Source organism: Borostomias antarcticus, assembly GCF_949987555.1.
Source record: "Borostomias antarcticus genome assembly, chromosome: 21".
Taxonomy (NCBI): Eukaryota; Metazoa; Chordata; class Actinopteri; order Stomiiformes; family Stomiidae; genus Borostomias; species Borostomias antarcticus.
This window is the reverse complement of record NC_140254.1, coordinates 3,820,842-3,844,287: the sequence shown is the minus strand read 5'-3', so window position 1 is coordinate 3,844,287 and position 23,446 is coordinate 3,820,842. Positions and strand designations below refer to the sequence as shown.

The following is a 23,446-nucleotide window of genomic DNA, read 5'->3' as shown; positions in this document are numbered from 1 at the left end:
CTCTGTTTCTATCTCTCTCTTTCTCTCTCTATGTTTCTTTTATTGACACAGTAATGTCGAAGCTTTGTTGTGTGCTAGGGATAGGTCACTTAATCCTTTCGATAAATCTGCTCTGCAGATTCATTCCGTGTGTTGTCAGAACCTCTTCATATCCATCAAAGTGAGACCTGAGACAGATTCTCACAAAGCCTGCGGCTGCTCAGCCAAATCAGTCTGATTAATGATATGACAGAGCAGCGCATTTCTGGCATTTCACCAGACATTTCCATCAGTCAGGGTGGGGGTTGGCATTAAATGTCAAAAGCTTGTCTTTCAGGTACAGCTGACTTTACAGTACCTCTGGTTTCAGTGAGCTTGCCTCTCACTGTCATGCAAGCCAAGGGTATTACAGCAACAACGTATCGTATACAGAAACGCACACTGCATCATGTTAAACTTACTCTTAATGTCCAGAGCTTACAGCAGCACCGGTGAATTTTAATGTATTACATGATTGTTTGTCTGCTATTAAGGACTGGATGGCCAGTAACTTTCTTCAACTAAATGCTGACAAAACTGAAGTTCTCATTGTTGCTGTTGACAACATTGCTTCTGAGGTGGCCAGCTGTATTGGGTCCCTCAACTGTAATGTCTGCTCAAACCTGAGAAATCTTGGTGTCATTTTTTGATTAGGCTTTGCACCTTGACAAGCACATCAAGTCCCTGACCCGTATGTTTTTTCCACCTAAGAAACATTGCAAAACTCAAATCTCACTCTTGTTTTGGTTTGTTGAAATGATGAACCACGCTTCAAGACCCAAGAACTGGTTCTTTGTTCTGGTAGCCAACATCAACCATCCACCTCACCTGGTTCTACCTTCTTCTATTAAAAACGACACCCTTATATCCTGACCACCCATTACCGCTACTGCCACCCAGTGGCCAAACCCAACATCCAATCACCACATCCCCCTTTCAGTACACAAGTACACAGTACGATTTAACGATTTAACATTTAGTCCTCTGTATGCGCAGTCCAATGGAAAAGCTGAGAAATGAGTCCACATTCTCATGCAACTCCTGAAGAAAGCTGCCAACAGTGACTCCAATCCATATCTCGCTCTACTCAGCTACAGAGCGTCACTTCTCGGATGTGGGCTGTCACCTGCTGAGATGAAACCAATTCAAATAAAAGGCAAATTTGTACACTTAAATGGCTTATATCCACAGTGCATCAACTGTGTTCTTCTACTGGTGATTTGGCGCTCTCCGCTTTGTTTAGCCTACTCACTGCTGCCGCCCATGTTGGGGATGATGCATTACATCTTAAATGGTGTTGAGAGACTCGCGTTGAGGTATCTGATTAGCGGGAGAACATTTACGCTGAGTTATTAACTATGGCAAATTTTAAACTTTAAAACATGTTAATAAAACATGTAAATAATGTAATGTAATGCATCATCCCAACATGGGCGGCAGCAGTGAGTAGGCTAAACAAAGCGGAGAGCGCCGAATCGCCAGTAGGAGACAGTCGATGCGCTGTGGATATTAGCTATTTAAGTGTACAAATTTGCCTTTTATTTGAAAGGTGGGGGACTACAAACTGTAGCGACCTCAGAGAAAAGGCTTTTATCTTTCCAACTATGTGTTTACTTTGGTGAGTAACGAAACAGTTTTGTCTGTAGACTCGGACGACCGGGCCGAGGAAGCGCATTCATAGGTAAATTGCATTGAGAGTAATAGGGCTTATCTGTAGGATATCGCCCTGGACCAGGTCTAGGCTTACCCATACAAATCCAAATAAAACTTGATTTTTGCGCATTCTTTCAGTGAAAGAAGGCAAGAAAATCGACTTTCAGGCTGTTTTTGACTTAAATGCGTCTTGTATTCTGCCATATCGCTTCATTTTCATCCATGTTTAGCATTTTGGTAGTGCTCCATCGCCCCCTACAGTCCTCATGAAAATACAGTCCACGTTACCGTCCGTTGACACCAGTCTTACTAGCTCGTTATTCACTTAACATTGTAGGCCAGGTAAAATGATTCTAGCTTAAGGAAGTCAAGACCAAATCAAATCAAGACAAAATCAAGACCTGGAGCGGTGGGCTAATACGCCTAGTAACCTAGGCGTATTACATTGGGAGTAGGACACTTCAAATCCTATAGTAATTCATTTTTGTATGGGATGTGATGCACCAGTCGCTCTACACCTACAGTACATGGGATTTATTTTCGGTGATTAGACCAACTGTTGACTGGCACAGCTTTAGGTGGTGATGGAGGAATGAGCTTAATGTATTGATGCTTTTTTGTGCGTGGCTGTAAGCCAGCGCACCTAGTATAGCGTTCGTCCGGTTATCACTCCCTCCCTCCCTCCCTCCCTCCCTCCCTCCCTCCCTCCCTCCCTCCCTCCCTCCCTCCCTCCGTTACTGTGGACAATGTTGGCCTGCATTTCTCTGTTGGCACCACAAGAGGCAGTAGTCCCAGCACACCAAAATCAAGAAGGACACCAAAATCAACCCACCGATCTCCACTGCACAAGTAGAGTAGTGGTGAGAGCATTGGACTCCCACCCTGAAGACGGATTGAAGACCCGGTGGGGATGACTTTATGGGACTATACCCCAAACCTCCACATGTTCATCCTTTCACTCCAACCTTTACCCCTTGCCTTAAAGATCAGATCCTGTCCCAACCCTAACCCATATTCTAACCCCAACCCACACTAGGGACTGGAAGAAGGACACCAAAACCCACCCGCCGATCTCCACTGCACAAGTAGAGTAGTGGTGAGAGCATTGGACTCCCACCCAGGAGACTGGGGTTCCCGGTGGGGATGACTATGTTATCATCAGTGTAACTGCTTTAGACACTGACCGCTACCATTAATGTTACTGCTGCTGCTAGTTGTTGTGAACCCATGAGCTAACTGGCTATCCCGCTCTCATTGTGCTGGATTAGCATTGGAACTGATGTGTCCAAGTGACAAGACCCATCTTTATTTATCAGACATTTCCGTCCTACCAGTCCTGCACAGAAATATGCCAGCCAACGCACATAAGCCAGGCTGGACCTGGCCTGGTTCTTCATGCATACCAGTTGAGTTGACCCAGTCTGTCGGTTCTTCAACCTTCTTGATCACACCCAGCGTTGTCATCCTACTCAGTTCTTGCTTTAGATGGTCTCTCAGTGGTGCTGGAACTCTCCGTGCAGCATGGACAACTGGTTGTGCATTTTCTTTCAGCTGAATTTTGTATGAGAATGGTAAAGGCCATTTCAGACGAGGAGCGATATCCGCGCATTGTAATTCATTTTCAATGAAAGAGGCGAGCGGACAATTGGGAGCCGCGGACAATCTGGGGCGGAGCGGCAAGCGGGCGCAACCACGTGAAATTGTCGCGCGTGTGCTCGTTTCGTGCACACGCCCGCCCGCGACAAGAGCTGAAGTGGGCCCAGTCCCAATGTCCACCCTTGCAGACTCGCAGACTTAAGAGCGCGCTCCCGCGAAGTCCGCGAGGGCTTAGGGGTGTCCCAATGTCAACTCGGCAAGTGCGTGAGGGCTCTCCGGCAGCCATTTTGAGCCCTTTATGGCCCCTTCCCGTAAGTCTGCATTTCTGCAGACTTAGCCCAAGGGAATTACCCACAGTTCATAGCGTCGTGACGTGAAACACGGGGTTACCTGAAGAACAGCCAATAAACAAGCACGGACAGATCAACCAACCGTAACATTCACGTTACAGAACAAAATATGTTTTCAGCTGGACTTGCTTATCTGCACAAGTAGCCTTATAATTATTTTGGTTTCATTATTTTTAAGTATGGGTTATTAACCCCATGGGTTTGTATAATGTTATTTGTTTAAAAATATGTAGGCTATGGTTATAATTTACATCGATTTCTGTTGCTCTAAATCATATGATTGCCCAGTTAAAAGCAGTATGACATTAATTACCCATTTCGGTGCAATGTTCTTTGAATTGAGATTTCCAACATGAATATGGAAAGAGTTGTGAGGTGCAGGAATGTGTATACATAATATATTATCATTCTTAAGTTAATACTTTTGGATTCATCACAAACAAGAATCACAGGCAGTAATGTAGTTCGCATATGACCACAAAATGAAATGATTTCAAGTTGAACACATGTTTTGAGGGTAACACAGAGAGTTCTGATAATGTAAAGGGGATTTGACTCAGCCAAAATTAATTTACACGAAGGCCTACAAGAAAAACATGTACAATTTAAAAATTGATTTACAAAAAAGCCCCACGCCCACAATAGTAAGAAAAATGTTTTCACGTCAACGTAATGTGATGTCACAAGTGCTGTCCCATTCCTTGTTATACCAATTCGAGCCCTTGCAGCCTCTCACACTCAACCACTTTACCAGGTGACGTCAATAAGTCTGCGAGGGCTCAGGGCTTGAGGGTTTAGGGGGGACATTGGGACTGGGCCTTGGAGTCAGCTTTCCCCGCTGCGCGCAGGACGCGTGCATCCCCCGCTGATCCGAGCGAGAACGCAGGCGGAATGTCGCTCCCCGTCTGAAACGGCCTTAATACACCAAAACCCCTGAAGATATCGGAGAAGTTCTGTACTATGGAGTCAACAGGGTCACTTGACGTACTCACAGCTGTGTTAATACGATACATTATTTTTTACCAGCTCCAGATTTCCACAGCTTTTAACTTCAAGTCAGTCAAAGGGCTCATGCATTATTGTAATTATTTTTTTTACTTGCCTCAGTAAAGCATCAATGGAACGCATTCAGCTGGTCCAAAATGCCGCCACCAGATTGTTGACTAGGTCCAGTAGAATTTCTCATATTACTCCTGTCCTGGCCTCCTTTCACTGGCTTCCAGTTAATTTTAGGATCCAGTTCCGGCTCTTGTGATTATGTATAGAGCCCTACATGGTCAGGCACCTGTATACTTGTCTGACCTGCTCCATGCAAATGCTCCCAGCAGGCCAGTGAGGTCTCCTGACCAAGCTCTGTTGGTTGTCCCTCGCACCAGAGGTGACAGAGCTTTTGAATCTGTGGCACCTAGATTATGGAATGTTTTTCCTCAGGACTTAAGAAGCAGCTAAAACGCTTCTCTTTAGACACACATTTGTTGAATTAAGTTGACTGTATGTTTATAACTGTTTCCTGTTTCCTATTTTTATTTTTGTTGATTCTTTGTATGCATTTTAACCTGTGTGAAGCACTTTGTGAGTCCTCTCTGTGAGAAGTGCTATAATAAAATTGACTTACTTACTTACTTGTGTTGATTTTAGTGGCACCTGTGTACAAAAGCGGTAGTGTTTTCCCGGAAAGACGCCTGCATTTCCTATGAGCACCTCCTGTCGTAAAGATCTCTTTCTTCGCGCGAGCACCCAACTTTTGTTTTAGAAGCCAGCGCAAGAAAGACGCTACTTGTCAGGATGACTAGCAATGAGGTAAATAAATCGCTTCGTCCTTCATGGACGACCGGACCAGATATGTATAGAATTAATATAAACAGCCAATCATTTTGCTGGTGGCCCCATTTGCTAATGTGGGCAATGTAGAGGCATCAGTATTAAAATGAGACTGTTTTATAACCAGTCCAAAACTCCTCTTAATAATATACCCAACACTAGCTACGAGTCGTGTAGTGGGGGGTATACGGAGGATACCCACTTCTTTATCCATGGACCAGACCCACTTCTTTAAACACCACTAATGTAAAAACTGCTACAGTATACCCACTTCTTTAGTCCGAGTGTACTCATTTCTTTAGCCACCACTACACCCCTGCTAGCTACTGATGGTAAAGGTAGTCAGCGATGGCATCAGCTATTGGCTAAAGCCCATAAAATTGTGGAGCCAGGCTATTGTGAGCCCATTCACCATTCACTCGCTTGGTTCACTAGATACTATTGAGATAATACTTCAACCAAAACAGTATTAAAAGTGTCTTTGCATTACAAGGTTTAGGCCAAACTATGCATGATGCTGTAGATCTGGCTCCAGCATTCCAACTCATTGTTACACAAGGAGAGAGAGCCTAATTTGTGGAGGGACTGTTAAATTAAGTATGGGGTTTTAACTGTCTAGAGGGGGAATTTGCCTTGATGCAAAAAGCACTTCCTCAATTTATCAGAAAATGTGGCCATTTGTAAACACCAGGGCTTGTAAACACTGAGAGTGTTCCAGCAGCAAAAAAAAACAGAACAGAAAAGGAACTGAATGTCTGAACTGAAAAAAAGAATGAATAATGTCCTGTGGTATCATGATCCTCTTCTGTGAGGGAGGTCTTAAATGTTAATTGTGTACCAGTTCTCTTAAGGCTGATACACAATGCACCTCTCTATGCATAATAGTATATAACTAAGAAAGGGTGCTCAGAGAGCACAGACCTCCGCCCATGAGTCCATTTTGTTGGTGTAACCGAGTTGAAATGGTTAAACTCACTCCTCAGTATACATATTGCCCACTCGCACCATTTTGGATTTGCCAAGGTTCGCTCAAAGAGGTTAAGTCTGATTTATTAAGGAAACATACGAGCACAAGGACTTCAGGATAACGCACGTGAGTGGTTCATCCGACAGAAGTGAAGCAGAAATGTGTTGTGCAGTCTTATATTCAAGCAATACACAGTTATGACGCTTCCAGAGATTTGATTGGCTAACCCATCTGTACACGTCATAATAAATGGCAGACATCATCAATAGTGGTCAAGAGTTCAGACACTGATATTAGAAAGGGCGATAAATCTTGAATTGGTTTCAGGTAGGAACAATAGAGCAATGGAAGGTTACTCTAGGCCAGACTGAAAGTCTGGGGTGTGTCCCCCCCTGGAGTTGCCTTCCTGTTGTAATGATAAAACCATGGCAGGGGTGTTTATCATTATAAAAGGTAGGGGACAGGGGTGTTTGGCATGTGAAACGTTGAGGGAGGTAGAGTGAAACTACAATTTCTATGACACTTTTTGGTGGTCATGTATGAATGCAAATCGGAGGACCTGGGTATGATGTCAGTGTGGGCAAGTTGCAGGATGTACAAACGAGTGATGCACTGACACCTGTTAGATCAGCATGTGCAGCTGTTGAATGTGTAAGTGGATAAAATAATCAGACAGTGATTGATAGATAAGAAAGCAGCAACACACAACAGAATGTCTGGCCAAATAACATGTCGTTCCTAACTCCTAATACCCAATTTTTCCATTTCAAAATCACACAGCAGGCGCAGGGTCATCAGTCCTCATCCTTTTTTTTTTTTAGAAACTATGATTCTTTAGACATTGCATAATGCATTATGCCTATATATGAAGGGTGTAATATTCGGGGGATAGTCAGGAATCAGTCAGCTATGGTCCGACATGTTAAATATGAGCCTACGGAAAGTTACCATTACATGTCCAGTAGTGCTCCAACAACAGCAGCAATATTATTTTGTTTTACATGCATAGAAGGATAAGATAATACTGTTTGCGAAAACAGCAAAGAAATAAAGTTCATATCTATCTAAATCTGAATAAACCTGTCCGACCTGTCAATGACGCAAAGAATAATAATCAATAAGGTTACTTGATTTCTTAAAGGGCTATTTTGAACATTTAGCCCTATTTGTGGTCTATCTGACCTTAAACATAGAGACCATAATTTCACTGATCGTTCCATATTGAGCTAGCTGCAGTTTTATGCAGGCTTTCACTGGGATACAATGGACGTCAATAGGGCATACATAAATGCATTGAAAAACTATGATAAAGTGGTTTTCTGAGATGGGAAGCACAGGGTGTAATCTTACCAGTCTCAGTATGCTCTCCTGTGAAATGTATCGCAATCTGAATGTTTTTGCATGTTTGGCATGGCTTGGACACAAGCATTCCTCTGGCGCTTATTTTCACTGTTCCCATAGAGGACTATGTGCAAGTTATTCCAAACACCTAAACATATTCGGATTGTGATACATTTCACAGGAGAGAATACTGAGACTGGGAAGATTACACCCTGTGCTTCCCGTCTCAGAAAAGCACATTCATCATCGTTTTTCAATGCATTTACGTGTGCCCCATAGACTTCCATTGTAGCCCAGTGAGAGCCTGCATAAAAACCGTATGTATGTATGCATCCATCCATCCATCCATCCATCCATCCATCCATCCATCCATCCATCCATCCATCCATCTTTAAGGACCGCAATGGAAACAAGCTTACAGCTTTATTGTGTTTTTATCCTTTTGATAATAGTGTTGTCTATGTATTTATTATAAATTTTACATTGTCAATAAAGATGTCTAAGTCTAAGTCTATACAGTACAGTAGCTATGTTGTCACCTGCTCTGTCCGAAATCCAAATCTCATGGATATATCCTTGTGTAAAATAGTTCAGGCCTTTCTGTAGACCTCTCTTAGACAAAGTAGTGGCATTTGGCAAATAACATACAGCAATATTGTCAGGAATCCTTAAGAGAATCATTAGGTATGTGCTGTTCAGTAGACATTTTATTAAAGCAATACATTGCAATATTTGGACCTTTACAAACATGTCTGGTGCTTATTCTCCAATTAGATTTACTTAAAGTAAACTGAATCGTCCAGTCTACTCAGAAAGATAATACATTGACATTTATTACCTTTAAAAAACTTGCGCCCCCGGGATGCAGCATTCAGTCGAAGTGAACGTTGTGCTTAAACAACACAGTAGTAGCTAACTATTCCGGTGTCTATGGATATCATGCATTTTTTAGCTCAATTATATCATGGCGGAGGTGAGAAAACCGAAGCGAAACATCACGGAGGAAGCCAGAAAAAGAAAAAGACAATCTGATAACGTTACGACAGTACGACAGTGCCTTTACTTGCAGAGCCTGTGGGGGTGCAGTTCAGAGAAAACGCTATGTATTGCTTTAATTTGTGGGGCATAGCAACAGTAACTAGGGGGGGCTGAACTTGCCTTCTAAATAGGAACGGTCTATTGAATCCTCATTCTAACGAAGAGGCAACATTCCAAAAAAAAAAAAGAAAGATAAAAAAATGTCCCAGTTAGGATTTGAACTCGAGCCGGAGCGGGCGACTCCAGTATTGGAAGTCTTGTGCTCTACCACTGCGTGATCTGGGCAGCCAAGTTTTGTTTTAATTTGTAGATCCGCCCAGTGATTTGGATCCGCTCCAAAATTTAATGGATTCTAAATTGGCCCATACTACACCTCTCTACTGAGTTTCATGAAAATCGGTCTGGTAGTTTTTGCATAATCCTGCTAAAGAACCAACCAACCAACACGCGTGACCAAAAACCTAACCTCTCTCCCTGCAACATTGTCAACAAACCTCAACAAATTACAATACACTGAACACTTGAGTCCTTCAGTTCATAGACATTGGGAAGGGACATAGCTCATATCAAATGAGTATCTCTCCAAATAACAGTCCCTAAAATAGAAGAGGACATCTGCTTAGAAATATCCTATTCCAGGATATCGTATGAGGATAACGATATACTATGACTCTCACACGACTTCTCGTAAAAAAAACAAAACACTGATTACAGAAAGAGAGGGCTAAAAACAAATCCCTGATCAGAAATGATGTAGTTGCCTGGCTTGTGCCTCAAGAGACAGTGAGTCATTTAGCTGCTTGTGGGTGGGGAGGCGGTGTGCATTAACTAAATGGGAATATTCACTCTCACCCCACCACGCCTGACCACAGCTTAGCTGATGACATCGTATATGACAACAAAGATTTACACCGTCAACATAAGGGTGCAAGGGAACAGGGGGAGGGTGCCAAGGCAAGCACCGCAGGGATGTGGTGGGATGGGTTTTTGTACAGCCAAGTGGGAATTTCATTACAGGGGAATCTGGCAAACTGGATTAAAGATTGAGACGTGCTACATGACTAAATGGCTGTGCGAAGACTTGAAGCCTTAAAAACAGGTTGATCTTAAATTGCCTCATGGAGACTACCTGCAATCTAAATAATTCCTCCTTAATCCAGATGCGATATTGGCCTGCCCATCTAATATATTGTGAGCCGATTTCTACAAAAATAACACACACACGAACCACACACACACAAGTGCGCGCACAAACACACACCCACACACACAGCAGCAGCAACAGTGTTTTGCTCTCCATCTAATCCATCCTAAGCTTCTGCAGCCTCTCATATCTGCACCCACTATAAAAGAGGAAAATCGTTATTTAGCACAGCAATCCATCAGGGAAAAACTAAAGCATTTAATTAATGGTTTAGAAGAGGTCACATCAGGACCATGATCATCAGCAAGTGTTTGGCATTATCCTAACCTATCGATGTAATTAATATTAATGTGACTTAGATGAATAGATACAGTTTTTGATTTGTTTATAGGCTGTAAGCCAACAAGACAGAGAAAGAGAGATGCTTCTTCTGGTGGCCTGAATCTGATTACAGACTACTTGACTGGCAGACCTCAGTATGTGAGGTCATTCAGGGCTGTTCCAGAGCGAGTGGTCTGCAACACGGGGGCCCAACAAGGGCCCAACACCGTCCTGTCTCCCTTCCTGTTCCCACTCTACACTTAGGACTTCAGATACAACTCAGAGACATGACAACTGCAGAGGTTCTCGGATGACTGTGCTATTGTTGGATGTGACAAGAGGACAGGAGGGGGAATACAGAAGCCTAGAGTGATTTTGTATCTATCTATCTATCTATCTATCTATCTATCTATCTAATCTAATCTAATATATCTATCAGAGTGGATACAGATACCCACATCAGTTCTCAAAGTGACGGATCGTTGACACCCAAACCAAAGATGCAAAGATCAGCAATTCAACCTTTTTCATGTAATATTGAATTATATGTGTTAATAGAGTGAGTCTGTTAAACATCACATTCAAAATGAAGCAGCTGTTTCCATAGCAGATCACATACCACTCTTTTTGGGGTTGAGGCACAATGTTGTCTTAAGCTGTTGTAACACGTCTGTTGCTCTCAGTCCTTTTTCTATTTGCTTCAGCTCCACGGGTGTGTAAACAGTGGGAATGAGCTTTCACATGAAACACTCAGCTCACATAATCACAACTGAGCTGGAGTACATGGGATGATGTTGATCTTTTGTCATTGAATGGAAATTACTGAATTTCCTGGATCTCTAAGAAGCACATGATGATGACTGATATGACTGCTTTCTAGTGGAGGGATGTTTACATTGTCCTTGATTCATGGCACCAAACAAACAAAATGTTATCATAATGAGACCGAAGGCGCATGTTTACAGGTGGTCACCTCAGAGCCAGTATTACCACGGCTCTTCAGCCCCTGGGGTATGTTTTCCATTCATCAGTGGGTGTAGCAGTGATACGCTGTATAACAATAGAACAAGTGAGATGCCAGGGTAAACAGGGAAGGTAATGTAATTTCCGTTGTCCAGAGATAAAACAAAGTGAGTCTTTTATGAAGTGAAACGACTGATCATTCAGTAGGTTCATTGGTTTACTTTGTAACCCCCCCCCCCTCCCCCTACTCCTCCCTCCCCGTTGATTGGTTTTGGGAGTGATAGCTCTCAGACCAAAGATGAAGTTATCAACTTCTGTCAGGGTTATGTTTTGCAGACCTATTGCTTACAGAACCTAGTTTTATGTTCATTACCTAGCCAGGAAATTAAATAATATTTGTTTGTATACTGGTGCCAATCCCACAGAAGCAGTCATACAGGCATACTGTCTATAGCCAGCTTGTAAAGATAGCAAGGTCAATTCCTACTATCACTTTTTCCATAATTTCCTTGTGCTGATTAGAGCATTTTATTTACAAATCTGAAATTAATTCCTTTGGCTCTTGTAAAAGACAGTGTACATCTGCTGTATGATTCACGATAATAGTTTTTTTTAAAGAGTATACTTAGCTTCAGTGTTGGCTAATTACTGGTACTTATTTTTGTGACGGGTTGGATTACTAAATAACCATTTTAGGAATGTTTTTTGTTAGACATTCACGTTGCCTGAAACTTAAAGCATAAAACAGGAATTATGGACAATTTAACAAGTGGTTTGTCTCTTTTCTTTTGTCTTGACAACTCAGGAAAAGCCCTGACCGTTTGAAAGGTCAAAGGGACCAACAAGGAATATGTCACTACTGGTTAGTAGTCTATTTAATCTAATTGGAGCATCTGGACTACTGTCCCTTCCTCTATAGACGCAAGTAAAGCATTTCATATGCAATCTCCTTAGCGTATTTGCAATTCTGCTATGTTGATGGAGAACAGTGAGTCCAACACCCTTGTCCCACCCCCACCCTTTCTCCTCTCTCTTTCTCAGACATACTTTCTCTCTTTCTTCCTCTCTCTCGCTCTCTCTCTCTCTCTCTCTCTCACACACACACACACACACACACACACACACACACACACACACACACACACACACACACACACACACACACCACACACACACACACATTCTCTCTCACTCCCTCTCTCTCACAAACAGTACTTCCAAGGGGAGGTCCTGCCAGCGTATTCTCCTGTGTGAACATGACTGATGATGTCTGGGGCTTTAGGACCTAACAGGCCGTCCTTCCCGTCAGTGCTGGAGACGATGGTGTGATGTCATCCCAGGGTGCGTCCACTCACTCTGGTGGACCCACTGTTATGTCATGCAATGTGATAAGAAACATTTTATTGTCCATTAAATTTGCATGTAATGGAAATTTGTCTTTGGCACTGGCAACACATAAAACAGATTATAAAGACAAAAAATATTTTTTTCACAATAAAGATGACTTATCGATCACATCTTGAAACAGTGTCATAAAGGTTCCTTTGTTCTCAGTACCAGGTAATGGTCAGTTTGATGACTGAGAGAATGCATTTTAGGTTATTATTATTATTATTATTATTATTATTATTAAGGTTATCAGGAACCAAACAACGGATGATTACTTTTTTATCGGTGACTTGATAGGAAGGTGCCAATGGACATTATAGCTAACAGCTTCAGTTCTAGCTCATTTAATCAATATCGTATTACAGTTACACCTACAACCCATTCTAGTTTCAGGCTTTAACACCATTAAATCTGATGGGAGACATTCAGACTTGAGTAGTCAAGGCTCCATAGCCTCAAGGTTCTACTGATGGCACCAACTGTCAATGAAAAGGCCAGAGCTTCAGATTCATTCCTCATTCATATTTCAGCATATTCAGACTAGAGAGGAGAGGGGTATATAGAGAGGAGAGCAGGGAACAGGAGAGGCAGGGAGGGGAGAGGATGAGAGGAACGCATGGAACAGGAGAGGCAGGGAGGGGAGAGGGGGAAGGCGGAAAGGAGAGGAGAAGAGAGGAAAGCAGGGAAGAGGAGAGAGAGGGTAGGGGAAGAGGAGAGGAGGGGAGAGGAGAGGAGGGAGGAGGGGAGATGGTTGCTGGTGGGTTGAGAGGGTTGGTGGAAGAGACAAAGAGACTGAGTGCTGAGCCATTAGACTTGGCAAGCCTCACGGGCACCCTGTTCCACCAGTCTAAGTACAGCACCTTAATTAATACCCCTCTAAAAGCAGCCAGCAGGGTTCTTGAATGGAAACTGTCCTGATCAACTTCCAAAAACCAGGATGATTCATTCATGCACGGTTGTAAAGTGGTACAACTCCCAGTGGTTGTTTAATGTGTGTGGCTACTGCATTCCATCACCATCACCATCCATTATCTGCTTACTCTCTGGGGAACCAAAATAGAAAACAATCATTGTTGCTGCTGCTGCTGTTATTGTTTGTTTGAGCATTATGTACGTGTGCAGTAGACCTACAACAGGAAGTACAATTGTTAAAAGATAGATTTATTATTTAGTGGCCGTACTTCACCGCACTCAATTTGACTTCAGCTCGATTCCAATTCACTCTTCAGCCTGGCTTAAAACTTTTGGCGACATTACAAAATGTTCAGTAGTAGTTGCTGATAAAACTATTTTCCATGTGTTCTGGTTATCTGGTATTTTCCAGAATACAGCCTACACCAGGTCCAGTACATCTCTACCAGGTGTGGCCACAGCTTGGGGGACACATTCAACCAGAAGATTACATCAATGTTCATGTAGAAGGGCATCGGAAGGAATTTTGAGCTCCATGAAAAATATATTTCACCTTGCCCCTTATATGTATATAGATTAGTTGCTGCTGTTTTTCTGACGCCCATCTAATCTGCCCCCGCCCCCAAAGCCATTGTTCACATACAAGAGCTCTCACCAATCACAGGCATAGAGGAGAAGGTTGGCACTTGGGGGAAATGTTAAGCCTCTTCACAGCCGTATCGCACAGCCATCTTGAGGTGTCCCATTTATGACAGTATTTTGAGGCTCAAAACAGGAACCTGCTGGAATACCACATTTGAGGCTGTGAGAAGAAATACTACCAGGTCCCAATGCTTCTCAGCTGACCTGCAGATTAGACCTGCAGTCTCTCTGACTATGAATATTCATCACCTGCATTCTCAGTAATGAGAGGTTTTCCCGGGGAAGGGCTGCCCGCACCGGGACCTGGCCATCATCATTGAAGACACAGTGACGCCGACTCAGACTGTGAGGAATCTGGGTGTGACCCTGGACGGCCAACTGTCGTTCTCCGCACAACAACATGTCACACACTCCTGCAGATTCATGCTCTACAACATCAGGAGGATTCGCCCTTTCCTCATTGATTAAACGGCGCAGGTTCTCATTCAGGCCCTGGTCATCTCCTGCCTGGACTACTGCAACTACCTCCTTGCTGGGGCCCGGCATCAGCCATTAAACCCCTGGAACTTGTCCAGAAAGCTGCTGCTCCCACATGACTTCCCTTCTCCGTTCTCTACACTGGCTCCCTGTAGCGGCTCACATCCAGTTTAAATCCATCATACTAGCCTACAGGGCAATGAAAGGAACAGCCCCCTCCTACCTCCAGGCCAAGGTCAAACCCTATACCCCCTCCCGACCGCTACGTTCTGCTAGCTCGGGGCGACTGGTTACCCCGTCACTCCGAGGCCCCTGCGGTCATTCGACACGATCACGGCTCTTCTCTGTCTTGGCCCCACAGTGGTCGCTGCCCATCTTTCGCCGCAGGCTCAAAACTAAAAATTCTCCCTCTTAAGCACCTATTGTATTTTAGATTGCTATTCTTGCACTTTGCCTTCAGCACTAGATTATGCTCTTAGTGACTTGTTTTAGAAAGGAGATGCACTTGTGAGTTCTGGGCCCGTATTTATCAAACTTCTCAGAATTACTCCTCAGATCACTGCTAAGAACTGACTTGAGAGTAAAATAAGTGTAGGACTAAATCTTAAGTGTCAGTCTCAGAGCTGATTTACGACATTTTCTGTGAGGCAAAGGGGTTTCCTGGATGACATATTTGGAAAACCCCAGGCAAGGACCAATCACTGAATCTGATTTCTTATCTAAGAGTATTCTCAGAGAAATGTCAAAATTAATTGTGAGAAACTTCTTAAGATACGTTCACATTCAGCACAATAAAGAATAAAGAATGTTAAATAAGGAATTTTCGAAATAAACAATTATATTCACTTAGTAAATGACACTAGCTGTTTCCCATTTGTTCCCATCATTTCCTGATGACAAATTGGTTTACTTTACATTCAATGATGTAATCACAGACACCATGGATTCTAAAAGAAAGGCAAACACAAGGCTGCAACTCGTGGAGTTAGTGGAGGAAAGGGCACATATTATAAAAGGCAGGTTCAATCCCACATTAATGAGTGCTGACAAGAAAAAGGCATGGGAGGACATCTCCACACTTTTGAATGCGTCGCAGATCTCCTGCATTCGCTCACCATCTGACTGTGAGAAGAAGTGGTATAACATTCTTTCCAAAAGCCGCGCTGAAATAGTCGCCTTTAACCCTAACCCTCCTCTCCTGGAGGTTTTGCGCACGCCTCTGTCTTCTCAGTGCCATCACAGGCCTCTAGTGGCAACTCCTATCCAGTTGAGAGACTTCTGGAGCTCTCTTAAATAACTGGGAGAGTAAGAGTGATTCTTAGTCTTAAGAAATTTGATATGTTGCTTTTATACTTAAATTTGAGAGTAGAAGGACATTTCGGAAATTCTCACCACTTAATACAAAATTATTTGTGGGCACTTTAAGAAGCTAAATGCCTGTAATGTAATGTAATGTTTAAAAATCCATCCATGCGTTGCAATTATCAAGCATTCAGTGAGGCATTACTTATGATTGGGATGTCCTCAACATGTCCTTCAGCAAACTTCCCCCTACTAAGCCACACACTCTGTCACACCAGTGACAGCGCTGGAGACAAGCCAAAAAGGAATGACGTTGTCCCTGACTCACCCAGCAATCTGAATGATGCTGAAACTCCCCCTGAAAGGAAAGAAATACACTAATTGACTCTTTGACAATCTTTTGTCCACAACAGCAGTATAGTTAGTCATTGTACACTGAAGGTGAGAAGAATGGCTGCTAAATTACAGCATTCATTGCCTCCATTGATTGAATGTCATGAGGTAGACCGGAGTACATCAGAATCAGATTTATTTTTAGCCAGGTAGGTTTTCAAGCATACTGGGGATTTCTTCTGGACTGTTGGTGCATACAATAAACAGACAGCTATAGACAGGGTGCAAGAACAAGACAGAACAGTGCAAATGACAGGACAGTGCAAAATATATAATAGTGCAAGAAGTAAAGGGCCATTACAACATGACGTGCAATGTGTATGTACATGCGATGTGTTTATATACAATATATGTGCAATGTGTTATGTATGTGCAGTGTGATCCTATGTACAATACAATCAAGAGTCATGTGCAAGTAGTGCTGCAGAGTCTGGGGGCCACGGGCCTTGGGGGACACATCTCCTGCCCTGCGCTGATGCCAGGTGGACATGACACTGTGACTCGACAGAGCCTCGCTAATATGTGCATGCTATTCAAACAAGCCATCAAGTGTTTTCATCATTTATTCAAAGGTCGGACATTTTTTTCCCGTCGTGGCCCGGGGTTTTCCCACTGTATATCTCTCTCATTAGTGCCCTGACACTCTGTATCGTTCCTGGCCCAAATGAGACTTCAGTCAGTCAAAAACATATGGAGTATATGAATCGATATTGAGTTGATACCCAGACAAACCTGTCCTCTATATCTCTCTACTGTATAGCCAACACCCATTTGGTTCTGCATTTTTATCAAGTCATAACAGAAGAACACAACGAACACATCCAAGAAACGCATTCAGATGCTTTAGATTTCATGTTTTCTATGTATATCGTACCTGTCTGTCTTTGACTGTAGGCCAACACAGGAGAGAACAAGAGAAGCCTGAGCAGAGAACATCGCTAGGGGATGCAGCTGCTCTGTGGTGGTTGTCACGTAATCTCAGAGTCCTGCTCAGTCCTCTGTCCCCTTATCCAGATGGAGATAAGTAGCGTGTTCATAGGGACCAGACGGAGAGACCCCGCCCATGCGTATTACGTACACGGGAGTGATAGCGGCGAGCCTCACCTCAGTCACTCAGGACTGACGTATGCTTTCCAGCACTCTCCAAACAATCAGCACCTCTCATCCTTCCTCCACAGCTCACGCCTACCTCAAATCCACTCGGCCTTTCCCCACTCCCTCACTAACTCACCCATCCCTGTCTCCCTCCCTCATTCATACCCCCTTCCACCTCTCTCACTTTCTCTCCCGCCTCTTGGCCCTCGCTGTCTCTACCCTTCTCTTCCTCTCTATCTTCTTCTCTCTGTTAATTGGATGAGCAGTCACAGTTGTGGGGATGATTAATTCCTGTCCCGTGGCTCTCTGTGACTCTCTCGGCAGAGATAAGTAATGAATATTAGCAGCATAAATCCATCCGACATACTTTCTTCTCTTCTCTTGTCAGATAAAGACTTCTGGAAAAAAAACCTATGTACGAAACTCCTAATTTTAACAAATATTGAATATCAATTGATATTGATAATATCAAATATTATCAATATTCTATGTGGCATAACATCCAACAGCATTAGGACTAGATTCATATAATGAATGTGACTTAAATGTCTCCAGTGGTTGCCAGTAAAGATATGAATCGGGATAAATATATTAAAACACAATTTTCTCTTTTCAATCAGGACTGTTCCCATAAGACAGATTATGATTTATTTATTGTATTGTTATTAATGCAAAGAATCCCTCAATGACACTTACACTTAAAGATTAATTGAATGTGTGAATATAACAATGAATCACTGTGGATGACAGATCATCTTCAGTCTCCCATCTGAGTTAACATTAGCATTTGTCATTAACACATGGTTAAATAAAGGGATAATGAAGACACTTGAGCCGTCAAGCACTCATTGAGCTGCTAGGACACGGTGAACTTGGGCGGTCAGTGCACCTCTCTTTCTTTCACAGAAAACACCCTTTCTCTTAAACAAGCAGCCTTTCTGATGGAAATCAGTGCCGCAGCTCCAGTCTGCGAGGTCATTCGCCCTCAGGCAGCATTTCTCCATCTCCAGAGCCATGATTTATGCTTTTATTATGAGAAGCTGTAGGCCTGCCAAGTACTTCTGTCTGGTTCCTCTTTGGACTAGGACACCAAGGCCTGGCAGATGTAAGGACCTTTTTGTGACCTTCAGTGAAGGCTATGGAAAACATAGTGACATACAGTAATGAAAAAAAGTCTGTTGGTTAAGGTCATCACTACAGAAAGATTTGGAAATTCATATTTCTCATTGAACAAAGTGTTGACGATGTGTGACGAGTGAAATGTGTTTTCAGAGAGTGGATACCCTGTTCACACTATCGCTTGGGTTTTTATTTATAAGGTAGAATATCCCTACAGAAACCTTGTATGGAATAGGCAGTAAAGATTGCTAGGCAGTAAAGATTGCTTGTTTTGGGTTATTTGTCCTGAATCGATCACAGATTCTATTGTCTTTCGTATTTGTCCTGTTAAAAATGAAGGGGAAGTTTATTTTAGAAAGCGCCAGTTTTGATAATCATGAAGACTACGTAAGTCCAACTTCGGTGTGCAACTTCGGTGTGCGTCATCATCAGTCCGTTACACTGTGCAATACACTTGAACACACCGATTACAGCGAGAACAAGAGCCAGAGAGGTCGTAGTGGAATGTTGTAAAGTCAACCTTATCCAAAATACCAAACAGGATGTTAGTCATACAGGTTTGAGAGAGCTCCTGCCAAGTAAATGTACTTAATTGATTTAGAGCTTAAAAAAATATCACCTGCTATAGCCCTTGCTATATAGCCCAGTGCGCAGCCCAGAGTCTGGTCACGAACCACGACAGCACCAAACTGAAGGCACGTCGATCGGAACAGAGTGGAGGGCTGGTTGCATCCTAGGACTGGATCATTTCTGCGCACGCTTTCAGTGCCTGTATGGAGAAGATATCCTTGCCACAGGTGTAACAATCAGTGCTCGCTGCAATCAGAAAACAAGTCAAGGCTCAATTTCGGCGTGGTTGCAAATTTCTACTTTGTTTTTGCTTTTGAACATAAAGGCACATCACGCGCTTTCACCCACAAGAAGAAGAGTTTAGGTTTGAAGAGTCGCGCGCAACAGCTTGCTGCATCATGAAATTACTTCTACCGCTTTTGATAGCTTTCCTTGCTATCGCCCAAGTTTTTTGTGAGGAAACTGATCCAACAGAAGATCTAGAATACTGGACAAAGAGTAATCAAATCCAGGTACATGGTCTATGCCACACGGAAAATATCTTGTGTATCAGTGTTTAGATTTTAGTAAAGGTATTCTCAAATAAATTATATGAAATGGAAATATACAGCAATCAATAGGCTATGCTTTTTAAAACATTTCAAACACAACCTGCCTTTGGCTTTAGTGGCTTTAAACTATTTGTATAGCGTCAATATTGTAATATTTCTAAAATGCATATGATGCCTGCCACATTGTTTTAGGATGTTGGGCACATGTCTTTACGCACGCGTCTCTCGAGGAAAATGCTCTTTGAAATGGATTGCTCCAATTCAATGGAAGTTATGTATAAGCTCAATGTCCGGAGCTGATTACTTCTTCCCAAGACTAGAACTCCATTCACATGTAGTGCACGTTCTCTTTTTGACATTGCGGGTTGGTCGCCTGCCAGGCGGCTCTTTTTTCTCATAAACTGCAGATTGGAGCCATTCAGCAGACATATGATCATTGCCTTATCCCTGAGTTGCATAGGTCGTTTTACTAGCGAGACTTGGATAAATGACCACCACAATATGCACTTAGACATTATAGCCGTCATTGGTCTTGGACGAATGCTTATTTCTTGGACACATTTTTATTTTATATATATATGGGATAATAAAATACATATATTTATTTTATTATCCCATGCGATAAAAATAGAATCAGATTATAGAAATCCGCATGGGGCGTGTGGGTCTTAGCCTATATTGGTCAGTTAGATTAGGTAGCCTCCTTTAGACTTGATGTGTTTTAAAATCATGAAACCTTTTACGCACAAGTAGACCTAACCTATAGCCTAACAACCTCCGCTCCTCAGATGTCCAATTGACCAATTAGGTCTCATGTTACGATAATGTGATTTACTCCCTCAGGACGAGCGGCTTTCAACTGTCCCGTTCAGAGAGATACTGCGGAGAATGACAAGGAAACCTCGGCCCAATCAATTCTTTGGGCTGATGGGGAGGCGCTCCTCAGGTAAGATCATCAGGTGCCATCTCAGAGCCTCCTATAATGAGTGGCCCGTGTTCTCCTTTTGAGGTGTCACATTACCACGTCACATAAACTGCATTTCCTTGTATGTGGTTTTAATAATTTCATACTTTACTATTCGTTTATGAACGCTCTTGTTGGAGCTACCGCGCGTACTAAAAAGTTATAATCCACAATAGCATTTTCTCCGTTTCCTTCAACAGCAAATGCACAGATAACCCGTAAAAGTAAGTGTGAACCGATTTCCGTATTGATTCTTTATTATCTTAATGTCTTGCTTAGATAACTAGAAAAAGAATGGTCAGTTTTGCATGTTTGGGGACATAACTGTCTTGAGGACCACTGAGATCGCACCATTCAGAGTCCCTTTAGGTCTTCTTTTGAGCTCAGCACCGTGACGATAGCAAATCTGCCACCTCAAGTTAGGTGTGAAAGTGGCAATTTGCAATTACTTTAACACCATGAGCAAGAGTGGGGACATGTTCCGCAACAGAGCGCCCATGTGGCCAGAGACCACTTTCCATACAGCAGGGGGCCAACAGGTGTTGCGCAGAAAAAACGACTGCCCCACCAGAAAAACGACCGTTTCTCAGGATAGCAAAAATGTCTTATTTACAGGGGCTTGGCAGGGGCTTGGCAGGGGCTTGCCGAAATATGACTGACCCCCACCAACTCCTGATTGTGTGTTCTGTCTGAGTGAAATAACTATACACTTAAAACATTATTCTTAATAGGGTGCTATATTCATCAGGGCAGCATGTTTAATGTAGGCTACAGTATATCACTTTCGAGTCACAATCAGAATAGGCTATAGCAAGGTATTATTGATTATCAGCTGACACTTGAGAGAATAATATTATCTGACTGAGAAGTATCCTATTAATGTTTGTATCCCCAGTAGTAATATAGCCTATATTTAAGGCAGATTCTGTGATGTTCAGCGTTCATTTCGGGCACGGTAGTCTTTTTCGGTTTAACGCACCCACCATAGAGGCACCCACCATAGAGATTTTGTGCCCAGTAAGCGCAAGGCGCGAGAGTGAGGGAGTGAGGCGTCATGACGGCAGCCAGCAGTACCGGCTCTCCAGCTCTGCCTACACCACAGCTAAATGGCATGAGCAAAGTGTTTTTAAGACAAAATGGGAAACTGAAGAAGAAAATCATTTTTCCTCCGGTTTAATTAAATCTCAGCCCACACATTTATGGGAATATTTGAGGGATTCCAGGCAATTAACTATAACTTTGCCTTGAAGAGCACTCTCACTAGTCTCTTATAGTCAGTCCAGAGTGGGGCTTTAGAAAGGAGAGCGTGTGTGTGTGTGTGGGGGGGGGGGGGGTGATTTGTTCCCGCTCTCTCAATGGCATTTTCTAAATGATGCTCCCACTCAGCGATGCAACAATGGTGCAGCATTAAGTGGCTTATGCACATAGCCCGAGTGTAGGCATGACTGTAAATCACTCATCATTACTGGAGAGTGAGAGTGCTTCAATCAATGCTCCAAGGACATTTAGGAGTTAAATTAGATTGTTTGCACTGGTGATGGAAAGATAGACCAGAGCATCTCTTACCCACCCTCATAATGAAAGGATCCACCCCTTGGAAATTGTCCTCTTAAAGTGAGAGGAATGGAGCAGAATTATCCTGAGGGCCGTAAATGGAGAGGGTCACACTATACAGGTTGTTGATCACACTATGACGAATAAGGGAGATATTTAGGTATTTGCTTACAGTTAACCTTGTGCCCTCAATCTCACTAAGTCTGATTGTTGACAATGAGGATATTTCCCCCGGGGTCTAGCTGAAGTTTTATAACCCCCCCGCCATTACTGTGATTGACAGGGGCGCCAGTCAGTCTGTGTGTGTGACGCAAGTGTGCCACAGGATGTGCGTGTCCGAAGCCCCACCCTACCCGCCAAACACAACATAATTTTTTCATCAAGAAGGGATTCCTTAATTTTACCAGCCCAGTATCTCACAAATTACCAGCATTATACACCTGCTGTGTGCAGCCATCAGCCATCTGTGAGCTCCTCTCATGGAGTTATAGACCATTCATTACATCACTGATGTAATATTAACTACTGATACTGTAATATTAACTACTGATACTGACCGTCAGTAAAGGTTCACGTCTTTCTGCTTATTCTCTTCTCAGGACATAAACTGAACTCCTTTGTTGGACTGATGGGAAAAAGGAGCCAAGATGAGCCAGGTAAACGATTCTTTTAATACTTCTAAGAGCTTACTAAGTCCTTATGACCACAATGGGCATCCCTCCCTACAATTACTTGTAGTGTTATGTACATGTTATACATGTAGTCATACTTAAGTTTGTATACAATACAAAGGAAAGTAATTGTCAAAACAGTCAAAAAGTCATACTGTCATCATGTTCTCTGTATGCAGACTCATTCGAGTGGAGCACAATACAGAACGATGACAAGCGTCGCTGACCAGCCCTGACCAGCCCCCTGCCCTTGGTCTGCTTCTCCTCAAGTCTTTTTCTCCAGAGCGGAAAGCTGGTGCCTGATTCTGTTTTTCTTTTCTCCAAAATATGTATCGGTCAAAATTGTAAGTCTAATAAAAAAATTCTGGTTTTCCATTGTGGTGATGTAGCAGTACTATACCTGTGCCAATTTGATTTGTCTGCACAAGGGGGATGGGAGGGCATCGGTACAATTTCATACCAACCCCAAGCAGAAATATGTGTTATTTGATGTCTAGTAGCACCATTTGCAGTGTCACAGAGAAATTGCAGTTGTTGTCGACCATCAAAGCAAAACTGTACCCCAGGGTATTGTAGAAAATTGCACTGCCAATCT

General features: G+C 42.9%; 1 protein-coding gene across 1 annotated transcript; it reads left to right on the top strand.

The window, feature by feature from the left end:
• Positions 1 to 19,509: 19,509 nt before the first annotated feature.
• tac1 (tachykinin precursor 1) lies at positions 19,510 to 23,077 on the top strand (the record flags this gene model as incomplete). Its single annotated transcript, XM_084455783.1, has 5 exons — positions 19,510 to 19,623; positions 20,506 to 20,608; positions 20,827 to 20,850; positions 22,780 to 22,836; positions 23,031 to 23,077. 5 exons carry the CDS (start codon positions 19,510 to 19,512, stop codon positions 23,075 to 23,077), a joined length of 345 nt encoding a protein of 114 aa, XP_084311909.1.
• Between the last annotated feature and the right edge of the window lie 369 nt (positions 23,078 to 23,446).